Genomic DNA, 23,611 nt, shown 5'->3' with positions numbered 1-23,611 from the left:
ATCCTTCAAATTTTAATTTTCATTGTAGCATTCAAGATGTTTGTTAATACTTCCAAATTCTTCATAGTTTCTGCCTTGTTGAAGTAGGGAAATAGTGTCATTTTCACTCCTGGCCATTTTCGGCATCTCCAAGTGTACAAAACAGTTTTGAATTAACTTATTTCTCACAATCCGTGACAAAAATCACTGATTTTTTCAACACAAACACACACAACTGAAGCTATTTAAAAACTTTACTCAAGAAGAGTATAATGGATAACAGCCATGCAAGTTCACGCGAATTATGCTAGTTAGAAACTGATTGGCATAAGTCTGCTGTTCAGATTAAACAGCATAGTGTGCCAAATAAATCAAGGGAATCCCAACTATTTTCTCCCTTAGTTATGTTTTTGAGTTGTCCTAAATAAGCAGCTGCACTTATTAACTGAAGGCCCAATTAACTAGAATCCACTCATTATATTTATTGTATTTTTTATTATTATTGTGTTCTTTATCATTTGGGTTATGTGCTGCATCGGATCCAGAGTAACAGTTATTCTGTTCTCTTTTACACTTGTGTACTGGAAATGACGTTTAAACAATCTAAAAGTTGCTTTTGACCATCTACAAAGTTCTATCTATGAAATGAAAACAAAGTACTGGAGATACACAGCATTTGTGGAGATACAAGCAGTTAATATTTCAGATTATCAAGGACCATATTGGTTTTGTTCTGATGTAGTGTCTCCACTGATCTCAGTATCTCTGGTATTCTTTGTTTTTACTTCAGACTGCCAGTAGCTGTAGTTTTTCAATTTTCAATTCCAGAGTTTGTTTTTGTCTTTGAAGAATTGGTGAAACTGTACTAATTCATTCATATTTCATGAAGACAAGTGTCTAAGTTGCAGTTTCTTGGTATCTAAGCTGTCAGGCAAATTTTGATACATAAATTAGCTGGTGGTTAGAGGTTATAATATGAATTTTGAATGGGATTGATGCAGTGATGACCCTCATTTATCCATCATTTGCTTTAGCTTGTGTGTGTGTGTTTATTTATTTATTTATTTATTTATTTATCATCCCTTGGCCTCACTCTCAGATGGCAAAGTTGGTGCATAGGCACTGAGAAGCGTGGCATGATGTTTCTTTGCCGGGGGATACGGAGGTTCATTAGTCTTTCACTAATGCCAACAGGTGTTTCTGTGAGACTTGGTAGAAAGGTGTTCTTGATGGGCTAGCGACCAAATACCCTGTGCCGCTGCCGTGCAGGGTTCTGACTAGGAGCTCCCAGTCCATTCATACCTGCTCCCATTGCCAGACGCCCCATCACCGTCAGACTTCAACCATATGTAAGGTCCAGGTATTGTTCACCATGGTCAGAGGTGGAGGCCTGCGCAAGGAAGATAATAAAGTGCCACAGGGGGTGCGCCATCCCCAGTAGCGCTATCTTCACCATGATGAGGTAAATCCTGGTAGCAAGGGTGATCCCAGGACAACTGGACCCACATCTTGGATGCAGGAAGCTGCTGGGCTCACCTATTGCACGCCGCCAGCACATTGCTTTTCTGTCAGGGGGTGCTCCCTTAGCCTTGTCTCAACAGACTTAACCACAAGCCAGTGGGGCTATTTTCTCATAGCTGGGACAATGGTTGACAGGTGCCAGGGCATGTCCAGACAGTGGTGGGCCTATACACCACATCTCTGGGGCCCACTGCTGCTCCAAGATCCCTTGTAGTTTAGCCTGGGACCGTAAGATACCCAGTTTCTGCGTGTGGCCCGGAGGAGGCACTGCAGGAGTCTTGGTGGTGGAGAGGCTCTGTACTGGCAGGAGGAGGCTTACACACTCGGCTTCTCTTTTCACCCTCTATTGAGAAGGCTAGCCAGCGGCAATAGCTGCAAGCAGAGAGCACTATGCGGCATACAGCATGCAACATGCACTAACTACAAGCACTACTGCACTGGACGCTTCACACAAACCCTGTGAGCAAATACTCCCACCCAGCTCTTTGCTGGATCCCTAAGAATGATAAGATCCTTTTCCTTAGGGGCATCAACGCTAGGGTGGGACAGAACAACAGGATATGGAGTGGAGTGCTAGGGAGGCATGGTATTGGCAAGGTGAATGCAAATCGCATGAGGCTACTTATTGCTCTGAGCATAACCTTAGTATAACCACCATCATCCAGCAGAAGGCAAAATATAAGACCTCGTGAATGCACCCTCGCTCTAAACATTGGCACATGATCGACTTCATCATTGTGAGATGTAGTGACATCAAGGATGTTCTCATCACCCATGCCATGAGAGGTGCGGAGTGCCGGACTGACCATCGTATGATTGTGGCCAAACTCCATATGAAAGTGCATTCCCCCCCCCCCCCCCGCAGCTGCAAAACCCAATAAAAAGGGGCTAAATTGCAACCGCCTGAGAAACACAGAAGCAAGAAGTGAGTTTCGACGCATCCTAGCTGAGAAAGTAAGGGAGCTGGAACCTTGTCTGAGTTCAGAAAATACCATGGAACAACAGTGGACCTATATCAGCTCTGCGCTCTATAAGGCAGCAGCCCAATCCATTGGCCATAAGAGCAGGAACCATCAAGTCTGCTTTTACAATAACTCAGATACCATCCACAACTTGCTTAAGGACATGCACAAAGCACAGCGGGCAGCTTTAGATAGTCCTTCATCCATCAGCATCAGACAGCATTGGCAGGCAGCTCAGGGGAAAGTGCAAAAGGCAATACAAAATAAGTGGTGGACTGAAAAGGCACATGAAATCCAGTCCTTTGTCGATAATAACGACATGCATAATTTTTACAATGCTGTCAAAACCATCTTTGGACCAATAAATCAATGTGTTACTCCCCTGAAAACAGCAGATGGTCTAACACTTCTGAAGAATCAGGATACAATTCTGCTGAGGTGGGCTGAGCATTTTAACACTCTGCTTAATCAGGACTCTGGCACAGACCCCACCATCCTGGGCGAACTGCCTGAATTTCCTCCTATCCACGACCTCAGTCTACCACCAACATTCCAGGAGGTTCTATCAGCTGTCCGTTCCCTTAAGAACAACAAGTTCCCTGGCACTGACAATATCCCTGCTGAGTTACTGAAGAGCGGAGGGTACATGTGTATGTGCACCCTCTACCAGTACATTACCAAGACCTGGACTGATGAGAACATCCCATAGCAATGGAGAAATGCAAATATCATTGTAATTTAAAAGAACAAGGGTGACAAGGCCATCTGCGGCAATAATAGGGGCATACCACTCCTTTCTGTTGCTGGAAAGGTCCTGGCTAAGGTGATCCTTCAGAGGCTCATCAGCAACATCACTGAGTCAGTGCTGCCTGAATCGCAGTGTGGATTTAGGAAGAACAGGAGCACGGTCAACATGATCTTCACAGCCTGGCAGCTTCAGGAAAAGTGCCGGGAGCAATATCAGGACTTGTTTATGGCCTTTGTCGACCTCTCCAAAGCATTTGGCACTGTGTAAAGAGAGCTCTTATAGAATGTCCTCCTCAGGTTTGGCTGTCCCAATAAATTTGTTAACATCTTTCGCCTGTTCCACAATGAGTTGACTGCTCGGATGACCATAGGAGGACAAGAGTCTGAGCCCTTCCTTGTATGGACAGGGGTGAGGCAGGGGTGTGTGCTAGCGCCAGTGCTCTTTAACATCTTCCTCTTGTGTGTTACCAAGCTTCTCCACAACGAGATTGAAAATAGCAACAGTGTGGCAATGGACATCAGATTAGATGACAACCTCTTTGACATCAGGAGGCTCCACGCAACCACCAAACTAGAGAGCGGGTCCTGGAGTTGCTGTATGCAAATGACTGTGCTCTTGTGGCCCATACTCCGAAGGATCTTCAGACTCTCCTTGCTATGGTACAGCAGGGTAGGGCTGACTGTCAATGCCACCAAGACTGAAGTGGTTTGCCAATGGAGTACCAGTGTCCCACCCACTCTACCTGTCTTCACTGTTGGTGATGAAAAGCTGTCAGTAGTGCCATCTTTCAAATATCTGAGGAGCATTCTCTCTGAGGATAGCGGCATTGACAACGACATCCAGAGCCACATTAAACAGGCACCAGCTGCCTTTGGGAGACTTCAGCGTAGAGTCTTTCAGAACAGGAGCCTTCGTCCCTCCACAAAGGTCGCTGTATACCAAGTGGTCTGTGTCACCTCCCTCCTTTATAGCTGTGAAGCTTGGGTAACCTACAGCCATCACATCAAGTCCTTGGAGCGCTTCCACATAAGCTGCCTTCAGCGCATCCTGGGAATTACCGGTACCTGGCGGTGAACGGGTGCCTCACACTGAAATACTTGTGAAGACCAACTGCAGGAGTATTGAGGCCATGATCACCCAGCATCAGCTGCAGTGACTGGGGCACGTGATAAAGATGCCCCCATGTTGCTACCCCGCAGAGTGTTATCACGGCCAGCTACATCATGGTCATCGCTCAGCTGGAGGGCCGAAGAATTGCTATAAGGATCAGATGAAGAACGCTTTAAGGAAGTGCAAGATCAGACCTGAGGACCTGGAGGATGTTGCTGCTAACCGTAACACTTGGCGACAGCTGTGTAGGGATGGGGTTCGCATTCAGGAGATGAAAAGAATAACCAGAAGAGAGCCAGGAGAAATGCAACCAGTGGTTGCCATCACTACCACCACGACCACATATACATGTTCCACCTGCAATAGAACTTATGGGTCCAGGATAGTATTGTTACGAACCCCATAACTGGGTCACTTACCAGCAAAGATCGAGAGGTCAGTTGAAGTCTGATGGTACTATTTTTAACAGTATTTATTGGTAAAAATACACAAAAATCATATCAATGCAAACATGCAGATAATATACGTTGTCAATACTAACTCTAAAAGTGCGGGTATAATAATAATCAATAAGAAATAAGCTCTATCGTTGTCTAGGGGATAATGGATTGTCCGATGGAAATATAAAAGTCATTTTAGTTCATTCAGGCTGCAGCTTTTGGTTGGAGTCAAAAGAGGGATTTTTGAAACTTGCCAGCTTTTCCTTTTTATGATGTTGATCCTTCGAAATTTCGTTGGTGGTGGCCTCTTCTTTAGCTAAGCCATCTTCCGTGGTAAGGCCCGCCAATTCCGAGGCAACTGGAAAAGGACGCACGCGGGCCCCCCACCGGCTGTTGCTATTAACCGCTGTCACGGGATTTCTAGCGTTTCTCCTGGTGCGTTTAAAGGGGTTGTTCCCCAGACCCTCTTTTATCCTTACTCACGGGGTCTCAGATGTCAATTAGGTTGGGATGATGCAATCCCTCAACCAGCCCACTCTGGTCATTCCCTGAGGGCTTCAATGAATAGTACAGTACTCAATACACAATTCCGTCTCCAAGAGACAATGGCCGGTATCCGTGGCTTTGTCTTGCTGAGGGCAGGACACACATTCCAAACCCTTGAGGATTCTCTCTCTCATTTCCTGGGTCCCAGACCCGAATTAATAGTGATCTTGCGATTCTCAAAAAGGAGGGGGCTACTTTGTACCCTTCGGCCCATCAGAGTTGTGGCACATTCGTAACAGTATAGTCATCAAAGATCTCACCGTTAAAGGAGTGGATGTCGTCATCAGATTTCGATGGACAACCAAAAAAGGAAGATAGATATAAATTTTTCCCCCTTGGTTAGATCACTTGACAGTCATCTATCCATACCCAGTCACCTAGTGCCACCTCACTATATCTATGTTCTGCTGTTGGACTGTTTATCAAAAATAGAATCCTGGATAAACAAAACACAACTACAGTGAAATATCAGAAAATCTAAAGAAATCTGCTTTGTGCAGGCTACAAATGAGTACGTTTAGCCTAATTTTTTTTTCCTGCCATCATTAACATTCTGTTAAGTTAAACATTAGAACAGATAGATGTTCTCTCAACCAAAGAGACTACCTACTGGTAAAGCTGCCTTAACCTATCTTCTGAACCCCTTTTCTGTAAGTTAATTATTTCGTACTCAGTCACTTGCAACATCCCGGCTGATCTTTACTTCATTCTCTATAAGCTTCGGCTGATCAAAACTAATTTCCTGTATCTTTTTCCACTACCCTTCCTCATACTCATTCTTGCTGCCCAATATTGGCTTCCTCTATTCCTCCGTGTCATTGTAACAGCCTTGCTTGCCTTTGATTTAAAATTTTCATCCATATTGTTGTACATTGTTGGCTTTCTGCATTCCTCAGAGTGCATGCTATTACCTAATTTTGATCCTTTTCTGTTTTCTATTTCCCACAATCCAAGAAAATCAAAACTATTGCAAGCAAGTATCCTGTGCCTCCTCATTTTGGTTGGGATCCTTTTACTTACTGTGATCCACATAGAGATGCTTTTCTACATTTAATGGCACGTATGCATGTAAGTTACTCAAAACAGATCTCTACATTATTGAGTGTGCAGTATATTACAGTGAGGCACCTATACTCTGAAATGTTGAATTTCTAATATATATGTGTGTGTATATATAAATATATATGTATATATAAAAATTATATTTTTTGTGTGTTATCTTGCATTCACACTACCAACTCCACTCCCACACATCATCCTTTCCCAAATGATTGATTATGCTGGTACTTATTTCATTCTGGTTGCAAATGTATGACTATGTTAGCACCCAACATTACTGCCCTGCTATTTTCAGTGTTGGCACTTCTGTCAGTGAAGTGACTAATACCTAGCTGGTGCTGCAGATTTCAAACCTCTCTCTTCCTGTCACCATATTAATGTGTGTTCTGTTTAATAATCTCTCAAAATAAAATCATACCTCCTTCATCTGTCTGGAATTTCCTCAATCATTGCAGCCAACAAACTTTCCAGATAAGAACCTTTTAAATTGATCCCTTTCTACCAAAGATTAAGGCAAGCATTAATACCTGTAGTCTGCATCAATTAGAGTTGTGAATTACTCATGCGGGGGGGGGGGGGGGGGGGAGAGTTTCTGCTTTAATTATTCTTACTATTTAAGGCATTTTTGTATAAAATTTGATCGTATAGAACTAGAATAAATAATCAAATAATCTTATGGCCTCTGGGATTAACTAGTGGTATGAAATTTACCATAACGGATGGATATAATTTTTAGCTACTGATTGCATGCAATCCTTTTTCAGATTTTCAAAGTAATGACCATTCTTATTATCATTTTGAAATACAATGGAGGCAAATACGATAGGGGTATTTAAGATGCTCTTAGAGAGACACATGTATGTACGGGAAATTGAAGGATATGGACGTTTTGTAGGCAGAGAGAATTAGTTTAGTTGAACATTTGATTACCAATTTAATTACGTAGTTTGGTACAACATCGTGGGCCAAATAGCCAGTTCCTGTGCTGTACTGTTCTATGTTCTTTGTGCATCAGCATAGATCATGACACTTTGCATAAAAGGGTAGCATTCTGATTTGGTAACAGCAAGGTATTTATGCTAAATAATCAGGTTGGTCGATATGTTTTCTTAACAAAGGAATACATTGCTTATTTTATTCCATCGGTAGTAAATTATGGGTGAGAAAAAATGAGGCACTGTGCTTAACTCAAAGCACAACCCATTGCTGTTTATGGAGTGAAATATATCTATGGCTCATAATCTTGCAATCTGTGTCCTATAATCCTTATCTTCATGACATAAGAATATGTGTACACCAGGGTTTGTAGTTTGAGTTTCATTTATACAAGACTAAAATGACCAGGAGATGGTGATGTGTTACACCAACATAATACATCACCATCTCCTGGTCAGTAAAATCTTGTGTAAATAAAAAAAAATAAACTACAAACTGCTGGAAGTCTAAGATGAATCAGAACACGTTGGAAGCAATCATCAAATTAGGCAACATTTGTGGAAGAAGAACATTTATGGGAGCTTTCATTGGATGAAAGGTTCTGGACCTGAAGCTGTGTAACTGTAAATAAGCTTTAAACTGCAAGCATTAATTCTCTGCCTAGTATATAGCTTTCATTTCATGTATGTTTAGTTTGAATTAAAATTCCTTCTGCTCTTCCCATTTTTAAAATATGGGTTATTGAGGAAATAATCAAATGTTATGGATATTGGCAACAAATTTGATGAACACTGGTTCTTACAAGGGATAAAAAATGTTTCCACCATGAAAAGGGAATATTCTTTGATTTTTCTGATTTCTTTGTCATAGAATTACTTTGAAATTAAGTACTCATTGAAATTTGCAATTTGATATCCTGGATTTAAGCTATACATTTATTTGAAATGTATGTAGGATATTTAGGAGATAATTTCACTTTCAAAATTTTCTTTCATTGCCTTGAAATCTATAAATGTGTTAATATGCATCCATAATCTCTCAACTTTAGATGACTGATCCTCTCCTGTTTTTTCTTTTAGGCACAGATTTCTTTCTTGCAAGGGGAGAGGAAAGGTCAGGAGAACTTGAAGAAGGACTTGGTCAGAAGAATTAAAATGCTTGAATATGCTTTAAAACAGGAAAGGTATGGATTTTAAAAATATTCATGCTGTAATCCAAATATTTTTAAGTGCTCGTGTAAAAATAAATTGTAATATTTCTTCCTGTAGCTTTGTATATGATTAAACTAACTTTTTTCCACAATTCTATATGTTGGACAGGGGAATTCAAAATTTTGAATGTTTGTGTGACAAATGTTTCTAAGTCTGAGTGATGTTTAATGCAGAGATGGTACTTGTATGCATCTCTGCCCTTTTGTTTTGTGCATTGGGAAGAAACCTTGAGTACAGTGTATTAGTATCAAGTTTTAAATGTTTAGGCTGATTGCTTTGAGCCTCATAGAGAATAGTGGAAAGCATTCCATGATGTTGCTGACTGCTGTGTAATAAATTATAAGGAAACAGTCTTAATTGTTGAGGTAAAACATTCAGCAGGTCAGACAGCATCTATAATGAAAGAAACAAAGTTTCAGATTAAAGATCCCTGCAATCTTCTGCTTTGAAATTGTAGAGGCTAGCTCATTGTAAGTATTTAAAGTGAAATAAATATATTTTTGAATAATCTGGTATTAAGGGCTAAGAGGATTTAGCAGAGAGGAGGATTTCTGAGGCCAGAGGTAAATCAGTCAGGATCATATCAAATGGTGGAGCAGGCTCAAAGGGCCAGATGGCCTCTCCCAATTACTTGTATTCTTATAAAGCAAAGAAAATGTAGAGGAAATGCAACTTAGAGCTAACTTGGCTTCTCTCTCTGTCCCAGTTCAGTTGAAGGATTTCTGGCTTGAAATATCAAATTTTCTCTTTCCATACACAATGCCCGACCTGCTGAGTGTTTCCAGCATTTTCTGCTTTTATTTCAGATTTCCAGCATCTGCAATTTTTATTATTTTCCTTTTACTAATAAATGTTATGTTAAGCTATATACTTTTAGCAGCTTTCTTTGTTCTGTTTCCTTTTAAGCTAGCAATATCATTCTATAATCTTTTTATGCAATATATATTGTCCTACAGTGAAATTTTTCATTATTTTGTTGGGCGTAATTCTTCCACTATACAGGAGTATCATTCAAGATGCATGCCAAATAGAATTCTGTATCAGCTGAGGCTACAAAAGCTAGTTTTCAGTGAAAGTTTCCTTTTAATAATCCTTTTACATATTGAACTTCCAGAATGGAGGACATTTCTGATTCTCATCCACAAGAAACTCGCTGTCCTATTATACAATAAGGGAGATTTGTATCTTTATAAATAAGTGCCATAAGAATATAAAGCTAAGGATGTAACATTAAAATGCATTGGTTTAATTTTCCTAGTTTATAAGTTCTTAAACATTTTCTGCTATGGAATGCTTGATGAAATACATTTCACCCTAATAGTTCTGATATGTCACCTAATCTAAATTTATCCTGATTGTACAACTGATCAATACTGGCAGTTGTTTAGTTCCTTGTTTAAATGTAACATAGCAAACATCCTGGCAATTATTTATTCCTATCCTGGTTAACTTTACCATAATGGGATTTTTCTCTTTCTCTCTATAATACCTAAACCAGTACATTTCAAACCCCCACAGGCCCAAATCGGTGTTTAAAATTCTACTGTCACTAATGAAGAATTTCTCAAAGTCCATAATACCTTATAATAAAGCAAATTAATGAACTGAGGAGATTCCTGATTGCTAAAAAAAATCAGCATTGAAAATTTTAAATTTTTTGTCCCATCTTTTTTCCCTAATCTTTGTTCTGCTTACTTTGAATACTTTAAATCTAATTTATGCTTTCTTCTTTGTTCTCAATTAGATTTTTCAATCAGGCTGTTTGAAGGGACCTCCTCTCTTGCAAGGTCACAGGTTCATAGATTCCTTTATAGAGGGTGGATCAAATGATGGAATAGAGCAAATTTTCATTTGTAATCTAGAAAAACTTCGAGAGCAGATGTCATTGAGCGGAGACAAGTACTGATCACAAAATCTTTGAGAGAAATCTGAGTTCATTGTATCTGTTAAAAATCTTGCATATCTTGCTATTACAGGATGGAATTCATTTACACCATAGTTTTCTGTTATGAGAATAACTTGGCTGGACTGAATAACAGAAGATGTATCTGTGGGCTTAGAAATCAACCTTCAAAGAGAAACTTGAACTTACTTGGGAATTGGCCAGTTGATTTAATGTCTGTGATGAGTGCTGTGTGTGTACATGTAATATAATTATATGTACTGTGTATATATATTACATTACATACTTATTAACTATATATAGTTTTAAGTTTTTTATTATATACATACACACACTCTCTTTTAGATGCATTTTTGAGGAGGTTATTTAGATTTCTAAAGGAAAAGTCATGTTGGGGGAAAAAAAGACGAGCGTTGCACTAGATCTGAAAATATATGGAATTGCCAAATGCCTAAAGCAAGAATGGACTTGCAAATAGAATTAAATATAGTGCAACATTTGATGACTCATGTTGGTAGGAGGAAGAATGAAAAGAAACCTTGTGACTGCATACTGGCTGACTGTCATGTAATGTGTCATAGTGCAATTTTACCTATGGTAGATAGACAAATATGCAATAATATGTAGATTATGAGACAAGCTTGTGCAATAATATAACTGACTAATGTGTTTAACATTAAGCAAGAGTCCAATACAGAAGCATATGCCCAAATCAGTATAGTATATTTATCTTAACAAATTTATTAATCTCACTGTTGAAAGCAACAGTTTCAAATCCTGTGCAATCAACAACAAGTTATGTTTTTGGGTATATTGTCATTTTATTTACTAGTAACTGTCAAATGGAACAAGGAACAGTGAAAAAATATTGAAATTGTGTAGTAAAGCATTGTATTGGCATTAACATATTTCATAAGCCATTATACAATACAGAAATAGGCCTGTTGCTGTAAAACTTCTTGTCTATCAACACTATTCCCATTTGGTTGCCATCTTGTATGCCATGCCTATTTAAGTGTTCTTCTTAGTGCCTCTTAACCCTATTTATTGTATCATTACAATGTATTAGAAGTAAGATGTTTTAGATTCCATTTATTGCAGGATGGAATTAATTTACAGCACTTGGTTTTCTGAAGTGTTATTCTATAGAAGTAACTGAGCTTTAAGTGAAGTATTCTGATTCTTTGAAAGTACTTCCCTGATATTTGAACTGTTTTTCTTTTCCTTTATATTGTGAAATGTATAGACAAAGTAAGCACCAATTTTCTTTGTCCAAATTGGGAGTAAATCAATTTGAATTTTGAGTTATTCCCCAAAGAATTTGAGTACTATACTATATCTGCATAACTTAGTATTCAGTGAAATATCATCCTATGGGCACCTTAGGGCTCTGATAAAACTCTTTTCTCCATTTCCTTTCCAGAGCAAAACACCATAAATTGAAATACGGCACAGAGTTGAATCAAGGAGATGTGAAGCCTCCAAATTATGATTCTGGTAAGATGTATTTGAAGGTAACATTCCACAAGCACATTTACAAGCATTGTAAATAACTTGTGAAACCAGGTATTAGTAAATAGGCATTGGATTTGGTTGTGATATTCAAAACTTTTAAGTTTACTGATCTCATTATGTAAATAAGTGAATTTGTTAGCCACGTTGAAAGATGTCTTTGTGGTAGATGACAGTGCAGCTAGTTCAATAGGATGCTGGAAGAGAGATTTGTGTATTAAAAGTTTACTCGTAAAATGTGTTTATTTAGAGATGGAACAGGCCCTGCCATCACAATAAGCCACACTGCCTAGCAACCCACCCATTTAACCCTAGACTAATCCCAGGACAATTTACAATGACCAGTGAACTTGATACCCAGTGCATCTTTGGAATATGAAAGGATACTGGAGCACCGGGTGGAAATACAGGGTGAATGTACATATTCCATACAGATGGCGCCGGAATTGAATTCTAAACTCTGGAACACCTCGAGCTGTAATAGCGTCACACTAACCACTATGCAACCATGGCACCAATAAGTTCAATGTTTATTGTCAATAATTTCTATTCTTATACAAGATTAGTGAAATATTCTTTGACCTTTAGTCTTGAAATGATATCGGAGCACATTGCTAGGAGCTACCGTAGATTCCGGACTACAGAGCGCACCTGATTAAAAGCCGCTGGCTCTAATTTTAGAAATAAAATCAATTTTTTAATTGTAAAGGCCGCACCGGATTTTCGGCCGCAGGTGTCCCACGTTGTAATATGAGATATTTACACAGAAAGATATTACACGTGAGGATTTTTTAACTTTTAATTAAATCCATATGGTAACAAAAACAAATACATATTGCAAATGCTTTTTTTCGAACCGTGCCCGTAACGCGGCTACTTTTAAATATACGTTGCGTATACTTCTTTACTGAACAACATTCCAATATCTCCTAACGACTGGTAAAAAATATATATACTGCAGCCTACCAGGAAAAGTTATTGATCGCCTTTAACTTAAAAGCAGCGTTTTCGCTCCGCCGTCCCGTTTTATCGCAAACGGCATTTTTCCCACAAGATACCGCGAAACCGGGCGTGACGTCATAGCATCCCGCGATGTAGTACAGAAAACAAATATAGTTAAAACTCTTCTAACTTTAACTAGAAAATGAATTACTAAGCGAAAATATTATAAACTAAATAACTGCCATAAGGCAGCACAATGCTTCGAGTGTTTTCCATGTTGATGAGGGTGAGTACAAATGACTGATTTACAATAATTTAATTGTGAAAGTGCGCTTGATTTATCGTACAATTTCATTGGACCTCTGTGAACTACTCATCAATTTTATTGGTCTACTGTTATGAGGCAAAATGTTTACGAGGCGGCATGAAAAAAATCATGTATTAGCCGCTCCGTATTAAAGGCCGCAAAGTTCAAAGCTGTTCAAAATGTGGGAAAAAAGTAGCGGCTTAAAATCCGGAATCTACGGTACTTCTACACTTCCCCCATTTTTAGTTCCTTTTTAGTCCAATTAGACTTGGTCATTGTGTTGATTTTTTTTCCCTACTTTTAATTGTTTGGATTTTTGTTGTACCTAGATATAAAACTAGTTTTAGCAGTAGTTTCATTTTAATGATGCAAGGAACTATCGCTGAATATGTGAACAATATAGAGTTTGTTGATATACATCAAATTTACTAAACATCTTGATTTCTCAATTTTAGTTCTAACTATTTTAACAATGTTCCGTGATTGTGTGTGCAAACTATATTTCAGCATTCCACCCACTTACACATTCCTTTAACTTTTTTGTCTGCTGTCAGATATTTACATTAATAATTTGATTTAAAAACTTGACATGAGCAGCAGTTCCAAACTTGGAAATCACAAAATCAGATGTATTAAATGTGTGTTTAGAACAAAATTTGTAGAGGCTTAAAATTCAAAACAAAATCAAAGACTACATGAAGCACTTGGTGACTCAAGCAGTATCAACAAAGAAAGAAACAGAGTTGGCAATTCAGGTCCAGACCTTTCATCAGAACTGACTGGAGAAAACAACTGTGTTAATTTGCAGAGAATGAGGAGAGTAGAGACTGAGAGAACACAGGGTTTGACTGTAATAGTGCAGACAAAAATTGTCAATACAGCAGTTGCATTAAAAATGACGCCACAATGTCATGGTAGTTTGCACAACAATCAAAGGGCGTCAGAGTTTGTAATTCAATTCCAGTGCCGTCTACGTTCTGTCCAAATTTCCTCCAGGTGCTCCAGTTACTTTCCAATCTAGAAATGTACTGGTTAATGGTTAAATGGTCATTGTAACTTGTTCTATGATTAGGCTAGTGTTAAATAGGTGGGTTGCTGGCCAGCTAATTTTTTTAGGCTGCAAGGGCCTGTTCCATGCTAGATAAAATAAAGACAGTTGGAGACAGAAAACAATGAAACAAATGTAACCATATCTGTTGAAGATAATTATGGTGTGATTATGTGAAATTGTTACATTGAATACCATATTGAGGATTCTAAAGTACCCATGCAGAAGTTGAGCTATGATCTTCAAACTTGTGTTAGATAGTTTGGCTTTCTAAGAGGCCCAAGGTGCACACACCGGAGTACGAAAAGGCCAGGGAACTGGAAGGTATGTGTAAGTGGGTGGATTGCTGAAATGTAATATGTACACAACCACTCAATAAACATTTTTAAAATAGCTAGAACTGTAATTGAGAAATCAGGACTTTTAGTAAATTTGATACCCATCAACAAACTAAATAGACTTGATGAAAACAATAACATTTTTCTGTGCAACACATAACAGTTTTTCTTTAATCTGAAAGGACTCTAATTGTCATGGTTCATTAAGGAAAGGTAATGAGTTTATCATAGCAACAAACAATATGCTGGAGAAACTCAGTGAGTCGAGCAGCATTTGTGAAAGAAAAGGAATTGACATTTCAGGCCAAGACTGAGGAGAGGTATCTGGTATTAAGAGGAGCGGAGCACAGAGTGATTGTTAGACCGAGATGATGGACAGGTCAAGCCAGGTAGGGGAAGATTAGAGTTGGGAGACAGAGGCGAGTTGATGATAAATGGTGACACATGGTGCAAGTTGGGTGGAGGGGAGTGTAAAGTAGTGATGTGTAAGTTGGAGGAGGGTGGTAAATTTAGGGAAGCATCACTAACTCTGACTATAAAAATACTGGGTTGTCATGAAAGTCATTCTGTTCATTCAGGGAAAGAAACTTCTGTCCTTATCTGGTTTGATCTATAAGAAATTCCAGGCGACCATTGTAGTTGACTTTAACTGTTCTCAGAAATAACCTAAGGGAACAATCAGGGCAATATAACAAATCACCATCTTACTGGTAGCATTCACATCCCTCGATCAAGATGCCCAACAGTCTTTAGCCCCAAACCGGTTAATGTTGTCTAATTCCACAATATGGGCCACTGAGATTCCTACTGTTTTTCTAATTTGTATCATGCTACCTTTAAGATATTGACTTGTAGGATATGTAGAGCAGGAGGTGGAGTGAGTGATTTTAAAAAGAAACTTTCATGGGATTACAGCTTTTATCACTGGTGCACTTGTGATTCATTAGCAAGGACAATCTATTAGTGCATAGTTAGAGCAGTGAGGGTGGCACCAGGGGCTGTGTTGCATTCTGTCAGATTTGGGAATTCTGGGGGACCTCCAGCCTCCCAGATAAACACATCTACACCAAACTGCAGCTCCTCAGGGAACGTGTCAAGGATCTCTGACCTTTGGCCCATACTGGAAACTGAGCAGATGGTAGATAGGAGCTACAGGGAGGTAGTCACTCAAGTTGTAGGGGCCAGGTAAATGGGTAACTGTCAGGCGAGGGAAGGGAAATGGGCAGCCAGTACAGAGTACCCTTGTGGCCATTATCCTCAATAGTAAGTATACCATTTTGGATACTGCTGAGGGAGGACAACCTAGCAGAGTGGGGGGGGGGGGGGGTTGTGGAGCTGCATCAGCCAGTTTCCTGACAGTGCGGCTTAGCAGGGAAGTGGCGGGGGGGGGGGGGGGGAGGAGAAGAAGGACTTCAGTGGTGATGGGAGATTCCATAGTCAGAGGAATACACAGAAAATTTTGTGGACAGGATAAGCACACCAGATAGTGTGTTGCCTTCCAGATGCCAGCAGCAGAAACATCTCGGTTCGAGTCCACGACATTCTAAAGGGGGAAGTGAGCACCCTGAAGCCTTGATACATATTGGCACCAGTGACATGGGAAGGAAAAGCAAGGAGGTCATGAAGAGAGAATTTGAGGCCTGGGTAGAAAGCTGAAAAGCAGAATCTCCAGAGCAACAATCTGCTGATTGCTGTCTGTTCTACATGCCATTCAGGGTAAGAATAGGATAGGATGATTTGACAGATGAATGAGTGGCTGAGAAACTGGTGTAGGGGGCAGTATTTCAGATTTCAGGATCATTGAGATCTCTTCGGAGGAAGACGTGACCTGTATAAATGGGATGGGTTACATCTGAACCCGAGGGTTCCAGTATTCTTGCAGGAATGTTTGCTAGAGCTGTGGGGGAGGTTTTAAACTAATTTGGCAGGGGGGTGGGTGGGAGCTAGAGTGATAGGGCCGTTGGTTGATAAGCAGAGGTAGCGTGGACTGAAGACCGTCAGGAAGGACAGGCAGATGATTAAAAAAAATTGCAGTCAGTGGGATGAGTTGTACTGTAAAAGCTGGACAAAATTAAAGTGTGACAGATACAGGACTGAATGTGTTATATTTGAATGCACACAGTATACAGAATAAGGTAGTTGATATTTTAAAGATTGGCAATTCTGTGGTGGGCATCACTGAGTCATGGCTGAAGGAAGATTACAGTTGGGAGCTTAACATCCAAGGATACATGTTGTATTGAAAGGGCAGGCAGGTTGGCAGAGGAGGTGGTGTGGCTGTTGGTTTAAAAAAAATGAAATCATATCCTTAGAAAGTGGTGATGATCAGAAGATACAAAATCCTTGTGGTTAAGGTTAAGAAACTGCAAGGGTAAAACACCCTGATAAGAGTTATATCTAGGCCTCCAAACGGTAGCCAGGATGTGGGCTACAAATTAGAAGGGAGCTTTAAAAAAGAGCATGTAAAAAATAGGAAGTGTTATGATAGTCATGAGGAGGTTCAATATGCGGGTAAATTGGGAAAATCAGATTGGTGGGAAATTTCAAGAGAGTATTTCTAGAGTGCCTATGAGATGACATTTTAGAACAGCTTGTAGTTAACCAGTAGAGGATCAGCTATTCTGGATTGGGTGTTGTATAATGAACCAGATTTGATTAGGGAGCTTAAGGTAAAGGAACCCGTAGGAGGCAGTGATCATAATATGATATAATTTGCCCTGTAATCTGAGAAAGGAGAAGCTAAAGTCAGATGTATCAGTATTACAGTGATCGAGGCACGACTGCGCAGGTGTGTAGACGTCAGCAAGTTAAACCAGCAGGAAGAGTTTAAAAAGACGACAGCTTTATAGATTGAGTGTCGGAGTAGAAGGAGTCAGAGTAGGAAGGCTTTGGTGCAACGGGGCTTCGCCAATGACTGATTGAGGTGAGGTAAGTTACTTGTGAAGAATTGGAATAGGAAGTATGTCTGCAAGACCAGTGTTCTGTACTGGGTGTCAGATGTGGGATCTCCGGGAGACATCCAGCCTCCCAAACGGCCACATCTGCACCAGATGCGTCAAACTGCAGCTCCATTAGGACCACATTAGGGAACTGGGCATGCAGCTCGATGACCTTCATCTGGTCAGGGAAAGTGAGGAGGTGATGGAGAGGAGCTATAGGCAAGGGGTCACACCGGGAGACAGGGCCTTGGGAGACAGATAAGTGGGTAACAGTCAGGAGAGGGAAGGGCAAGAATCAGATACTAGAGAGTACCCCTGTGGCTGTCCCCCTTAACAATAAGTACTCCTGTTTGAGTGTTGTTGGGTGGGACAACCTACCTGGGGGAAGCAGCAGTGGCCACACCTCTGGCACAGTGTCTAGCCCTGTCACTCAGCAGGGTAGGGAAAGGAAGATGGCAGCAGTAATAAGGGACTCTATAGTTAGGGGGTCAGACAGGCGATTCTGTGGACGCAGGAAAGAAAAACAGATGGTAGTTTGCCTCCCAGGTGCCAGGGTCTGGGATGTTTCTGAACACGTCCATGATATCCTGAATGGGAAGGTGAACAGCCAGAGGTCGTGGTACATATTGGTACCAACGACGTAGGTAGGAAAAGGAAGGAGGTCCTGAAAACAGACGACAGGGATTTAAGAAGGAAGTTGAGAAGCAAGACCTCAAAGATAGTAATCTCAGGATTACTGCTTGTGCCATGTGACAGTGAGTATAGGAATAGAGTGACGTGGAGGATAAATGCGTGGCTGAGGGATTTAGATTTCTGGATCATTGGGACCTCTTTTGGGGCAGGCGTCTCCTGTACAAAAAGGACAAGTTGCACTTGAGTCCTGGAGGACCAATATCCTGGCAGGAAGGTTTGCTAAGGTGATTGGGGAGAGTTTAAAACTAGAATTGCTGGTGGGTGGGAACCAAACAAAAGAGACAGAGGAAGGGGCAGTTGGCTCACAAATCGAGAAAGCTTGTAGACAGTGTGAGAGGGAGGATAGGCAGGTGATAGAGAAGGGTCGCGCTCAGACCAATGGTTTGAGATATGTCTATTTTAATGCAAGGAGTACCATGAGCAAAGAGGATCAGCTTAGAGCCTTGATCAGTACTTGGAGCTATGATATTGTGGCCATTACAGAGACTTGGATGGCTCAGGGGTAGGAATGGCTACTTAGAGTGCCAGGCTTTAGATGTTTCAGAAAGGACAGGGAGGGAGGCAAAAGAGGTGGGGCTTGGCACTGTTGATCAGAGATAGTGTCACAGCTGCAGAAAAGGAGGAAGTCATGGAAGGATTGTCTGCTGAGTGTCTGTGGGTGGAAGGTAGAAACAGGAAGGGGTCAATAACTCTACTGCGTGTTTTTTTAGACCATCCAATAGTAACGGACATCGAGTGGCAGATAGGGAGAACAGGGTTGTTGTAGTGGGAGATTTTAATTTCCCAAATATTGATTGGCATCTCCCTGGAGCAAGGGGTTTAGATGGGTTGGAGTTTGTTAGGTGTGTTCAGGAAGATTTCTTGACACAATATATAGATAAGCCTACAAGAGGAGAGGCTGTACTTGATCTGGTATTGGGAAATGAACCTGGTCAGGTATCAGATCTCTCAGTGGGAGAGCAATTTGGAGATAGTGATCACAATTCTATCTCCTTTACCACAGCATTGGAGAGGGATAGGAACTGGCAAGTTAGGAAATGTGGCAAATATTCAGGGGATATTTGCGTGGTGTTCTGCATAGGTACATTCCAATGAGACGGGAAGAACGTAGGGTACAGGAACCGTGGTGTGCAAAGGCTATTGAAAATCTAGTCAAGGAGAAAAGAAAAGCTTATGAAAGGTTCAAAAAACTAGGTATTGCTGGATATCTAGAAAATTATAAGGCAAGCAGGAAGGAGCTTAAGAATGAAATTAGGAGAGCCAGAAGGGGCCATGAGAAGGCCTTGGCGAGCAGGATTAAGGAAAACCCCAAGGCATTCTACAAGTATGTGAAGAGCAAGAGGATAAGACGTGAGAGAATAGGACCAATCAAGTGTGACAGTGGAAAAGTGTGTATGGAATCAGAGGAGGTAGCGGGGGTACTTAATGAATACTTAATTATTCACTACGGAAAAGATTCTTGGCGATTGTAGGGATGACTTACAGTGAATTGAAAAGCTTGAGTATATAGATATTAAGAAAGAGGATTTTCTGGAGCTTTTGGAAAGCATCAAGTTGGATAGGTCTCCGGGACCAGACGAGATATACCCCAGGCTACTGTGGGAGGTGAGGGAGGAGAAAGCTGAGCCTCTGACAATGATCCTTGCATCATCAATGAGGACAGGAGAGGTTACAGAGGATTGGAGGTTTGCAGATGTTGTTCCCTTGTTCAAGAAAGAAGGTAAAGATAGCCCAGGAAATTATAGACCAGTGAGTCTTGCTTCAGTGGTTGGTAAGTTGACGGAGAAGATCCTGAGAGGCAGGATTTATGAACATTTGGAGAGGCATAATATGATTAGGAATAGTCAGCATGGCTTTGTCAAAGGCAGGTCGTGCCTTAGGAACCTGATTGAATTTTTTGAGGATATGACTGAGCACATTGATGAAGGTAGAGTAGTAGATGTAGTGTATATGGATTTCAGCAAGGCATTTGATAAGGTACCCCTTGCAAGGCATATTGAGAAAGTAAGGAGGCATGGGATCCAAGGAGACATTGATTTGTGGATCCAGAACTGGCTTGCCCACAGAAGGCAAAGAGTGGTTGTAGACAGGTCACATTCTGCATGGAGGTCGGTGATCAGTGGTGTGCCTCAGAGATCTGTTCTGGGACCCTTTCTCTTCATGAGGGATGGGTTAGTAAATTTGCTGATGACACAAAGGTTGGGGGTGTTGTGATTAGTGTGGAGAGCTGTCAGGTTACAGCGGAACATCAATAGGATGCAAAACTGGGCAAGGAAGTGGCAGATGGAGTTCAACACAGATAAGTCTGAGATGGTTAATTTTGGTAGGTCAAATATGATGACAGAATATAGCATTAATGGCAAGACTCTTGGCAGTTTGGAGGATCAGAGGGATCTTGGGGTCTGAGTCCATAGGACACTCAAAGCTGCTGTGCACGTTGACTGTGTGGTTAAGAAGGCTTACGGTGCATTGGCCTTCATCAACCGTTGGGTTGAGTTCAAGAGCCGAGAGGTAATGTTACAACTATATAGGACCCTGGTCAGACCCCACTTGGAATACTGTGCTCAGTTCTGGTCGCCTCACTACAGAAAGAATGTGGAAGCTATAGAAAGGGTGCAGAGGAGATTTACAAGGATGTTGCCTGGATTGTGGAGCATGCCTTATGAGAATAGATAGGTTGAGTGAATTTGGCCTTTTCTCCTTGGAGCGATGGAGGATGAGAGGTGACCTGATAGAGGTGTATAAGATGATGAGAGGCGTTGACCATATGGATAGTCAGAGGCTTTTTCCCAGGGCTGAAATGGTTAACACGAGAGGACACAGTTTTAATGTGCTTGGAAGTAGGTACAGAGGAGATGTCAGCGGTAATTTTTTTATGCAGATAGTGGTGAGTGTGTGGAATGGGCTGCCGGCAACGGTGGTGGAGGCGGATATGATAGGGTCTTTTTAAAAGATTCTTGGATAGGTAGATGGAGCTTAGAAAAATAGAGGGCTGTGGGTAAATTCTACAGTAAGTACATGTTCGGCACATCATTGTGGGCCGAAGGGCCTGTATTGTACTGTAGATTTTTCTTTGTTTCTCTGTTCCTTACACTGGAGTAAAGGGAACTACAGAGGCATGAGAGAGGAGCTGGCCAAAGCTGTTTGGAAGGAGACTCTAGCAGGGATGACAGCAGAGCAGCAATGGCTGGGGTTTCTGGGAGCAATTCAGACGGCACAGGATAGATGCGTCCCAAATAAAAAGAACTCAAAAGGCAGGTTGAGGCAACTGTGGCTGACAAGAAAAGTCAGAGCCAACATAAAAGAAAGAGCAAGCATCCTTGTTGTGATGGAGGATGAGAGGTGACCTGATAGAGGTGTATAAGATGTAAGACATTTGATAAGGTTCCCCGTGCAAGGCTCTTTCAGAAAGTAAGGAGGCATGGGATCCAAGGAGACTATGCTTTGTGGGTCCAGAATTGGCTTGCCCACAGAAAGCAAAGGGTGGTTGTAGATGATTCATATTCTGCATTGAAGTCGGTGACCAGTGGTGTTCCTCGTGGATCTGTTCTGGGACCCCACCGTTTTGTGATTTTTATAAATGACCTGGATGAAGAAGTAGAAGGGGAGTCAGCGGGAGACGCTCATGGAGTGAGTACTGTTTCAGATCCGCTCCATAACCTTTACTTTTTTTAACCTTTGATCACCCTTATTCAACTTATTGTTACCTACACCAAAAGATTTTTGCTACTTTCTCGGGCTTATCGTTAAGATTTTATTGTGAATTTTGGAAGATATGCAAACAGAAATGGCTCTTAGATCCAAAGGACGAGAACCGGGGCGAAACCCGAACGGTAATGGAAAGAAGCCAGCTCAACCGCAACGCACTGAGTTAACTTATGAACTGCTTATGGAGCTTTTGGATAAAAAATTTGAGGAACAACATCAGGCTTTTCAACGAGATATAAAGGCTTTTCAAGATTATATGGTTAAGACGGATTCAGTAATTAACCAGCAGCAAGCGCTTATCGCGTCTTTGCAACATGAAGCGCGGAAACGAGATTTGACAATTGAAAAATTGCATCAGGATTTAATTTCGACCATTAAACTGGTGGAGACACTTAAAGCCAAGAGTGTCGATTTGGAGAATCGGTCCAGAAGACAGAACCTACGCATACTTGGTCTCCCAGACGGCATAGAAAAAGGCGATCCTTCGAAATACTTTGCTCAATTTCTAAAAGATGCGTTTCCGTCGGTTTTTCCAGAAAACCCTCCGCTACTTGACCGAGCACATAGAATTTGGAGTCGTTCACCGACGGTTTCAGATAAGCCCCCGGTGGTAATCGTCCGATTTCATTACGTACACGACAAAAAACAACTCATTCGTGAAGCTCGAAGGGCTGGGATGATTAAATTTCATGATTATTGCTTTCGTTTGGTGCAAGATTTTAGCCCAGAAGTTATGAAAAAAAGGCTGCTTTTTAAACCTCTAATGTCTGAATGTTATGAGAAAAATCTAAAACCTGCGCTCTTATACCCGGCGAAGCTCAGGATCTCCCCCCCCCGAATGCTCCGTGTAAAGTATTTCTGTCTACCTTTGAAGCGAAAAAGTATTTGGAGGAGAACTTCCCTACTGATACAGTTACTACTCTTCATTAAATGAGTGATTCTGATCGTGAAAGATGGTTTTCGATTCCTTAAACCAGGGTTAGTCTCTGGTTATTGGTGTAGGTTTATCCTATACTTCATATTTAAGTTAAAGTGTGTTTTCGTTATATTAATCGCTTTGTCTTATACACTTTAACTACTATACTATATTTTTGTCTATTATTTTTGTTCCCTTGAAGGTATATTTTTAACCTTTCGAAGTGAATTTTTTGTTTAATATCAAGATAATGGTTTTTTGCAAAGTATTGGTTTAGTTTAAGATGGCGTTATTGTTTCTTTGTTCGTCTTCTTCCTATAATGCATCGCTTATCATAGTTTAAATACTTCTTGATTTGTTTGGGTTATAACCCGATTTATAAACTTTTAGTGATTATATTCCCTTTTTCTTTACAACTCAGCATATTAAGAAGCGTAGTTTTTAGTACTGCGATCATAATTCTTAAAGTTCGGGTGGTTTTTTTTATATATATCCTTTAAACACGGAGTGGTCTGCCGCTGATATGGGGGTAGAGTTAGTCTCATTTTTTCTTTTTTCTAGCCATATTTTGGCTTTTTTTCTTTTTCATGTGGGGGTTGGTCTGTTTTCCTTTTTAATTTTTCTCTTATCAATTTGTTTTAGTTTTTTTACTTGGGCTGTTCTTGAACTACAAATATGTCTACGATGTCGTCACTTCCGGGTCCGCTCTTTATTTTTGTTCCTCTTCCGGGTGCATGAGTTTATAACATGGTTAACCCTTTATATACCAAAGGGATGACTTTAGAAACATGGC

General features: G+C 40.7%; 1 protein-coding gene across 3 annotated transcripts in view; it reads left to right on the top strand.

The window, feature by feature from the left end:
- strn (striatin, calmodulin binding protein) overlaps positions 1 to 23,611 on the top strand; it is a 111,766-nt gene that overhangs the window by 38,591 nt on the left and 49,564 nt on the right. For 2 of the 3 annotated variants that reach the window (XM_073056612.1, XM_073056611.1), the window contains exons 2-3: positions 8,381 to 8,484; positions 11,839 to 11,912. In XM_073056612.1, coding sequence (XP_072912713.1) covers positions 8,381 to 8,484; positions 11,839 to 11,912 — 178 coding nt within the window. Of the gene's footprint in view, positions 1 to 6,353; positions 6,375 to 8,380; positions 8,485 to 11,838; positions 11,913 to 23,611 lie in introns of those variants that run through there. The other variant, XM_073056613.1, reaches the window with a different exon arrangement.

The sequence above is a fragment of the Hemitrygon akajei genome, chromosome 9 (assembly GCF_048418815.1).
Source record: "Hemitrygon akajei chromosome 9, sHemAka1.3, whole genome shotgun sequence".
NCBI lineage: Eukaryota > Metazoa > Chordata > Chondrichthyes > Myliobatiformes > Dasyatidae > Hemitrygon > Hemitrygon akajei.
The sequence above is the reverse complement of the archived record's forward strand: the minus strand, read 5'-3'. Positions and strand labels throughout refer to the sequence as shown.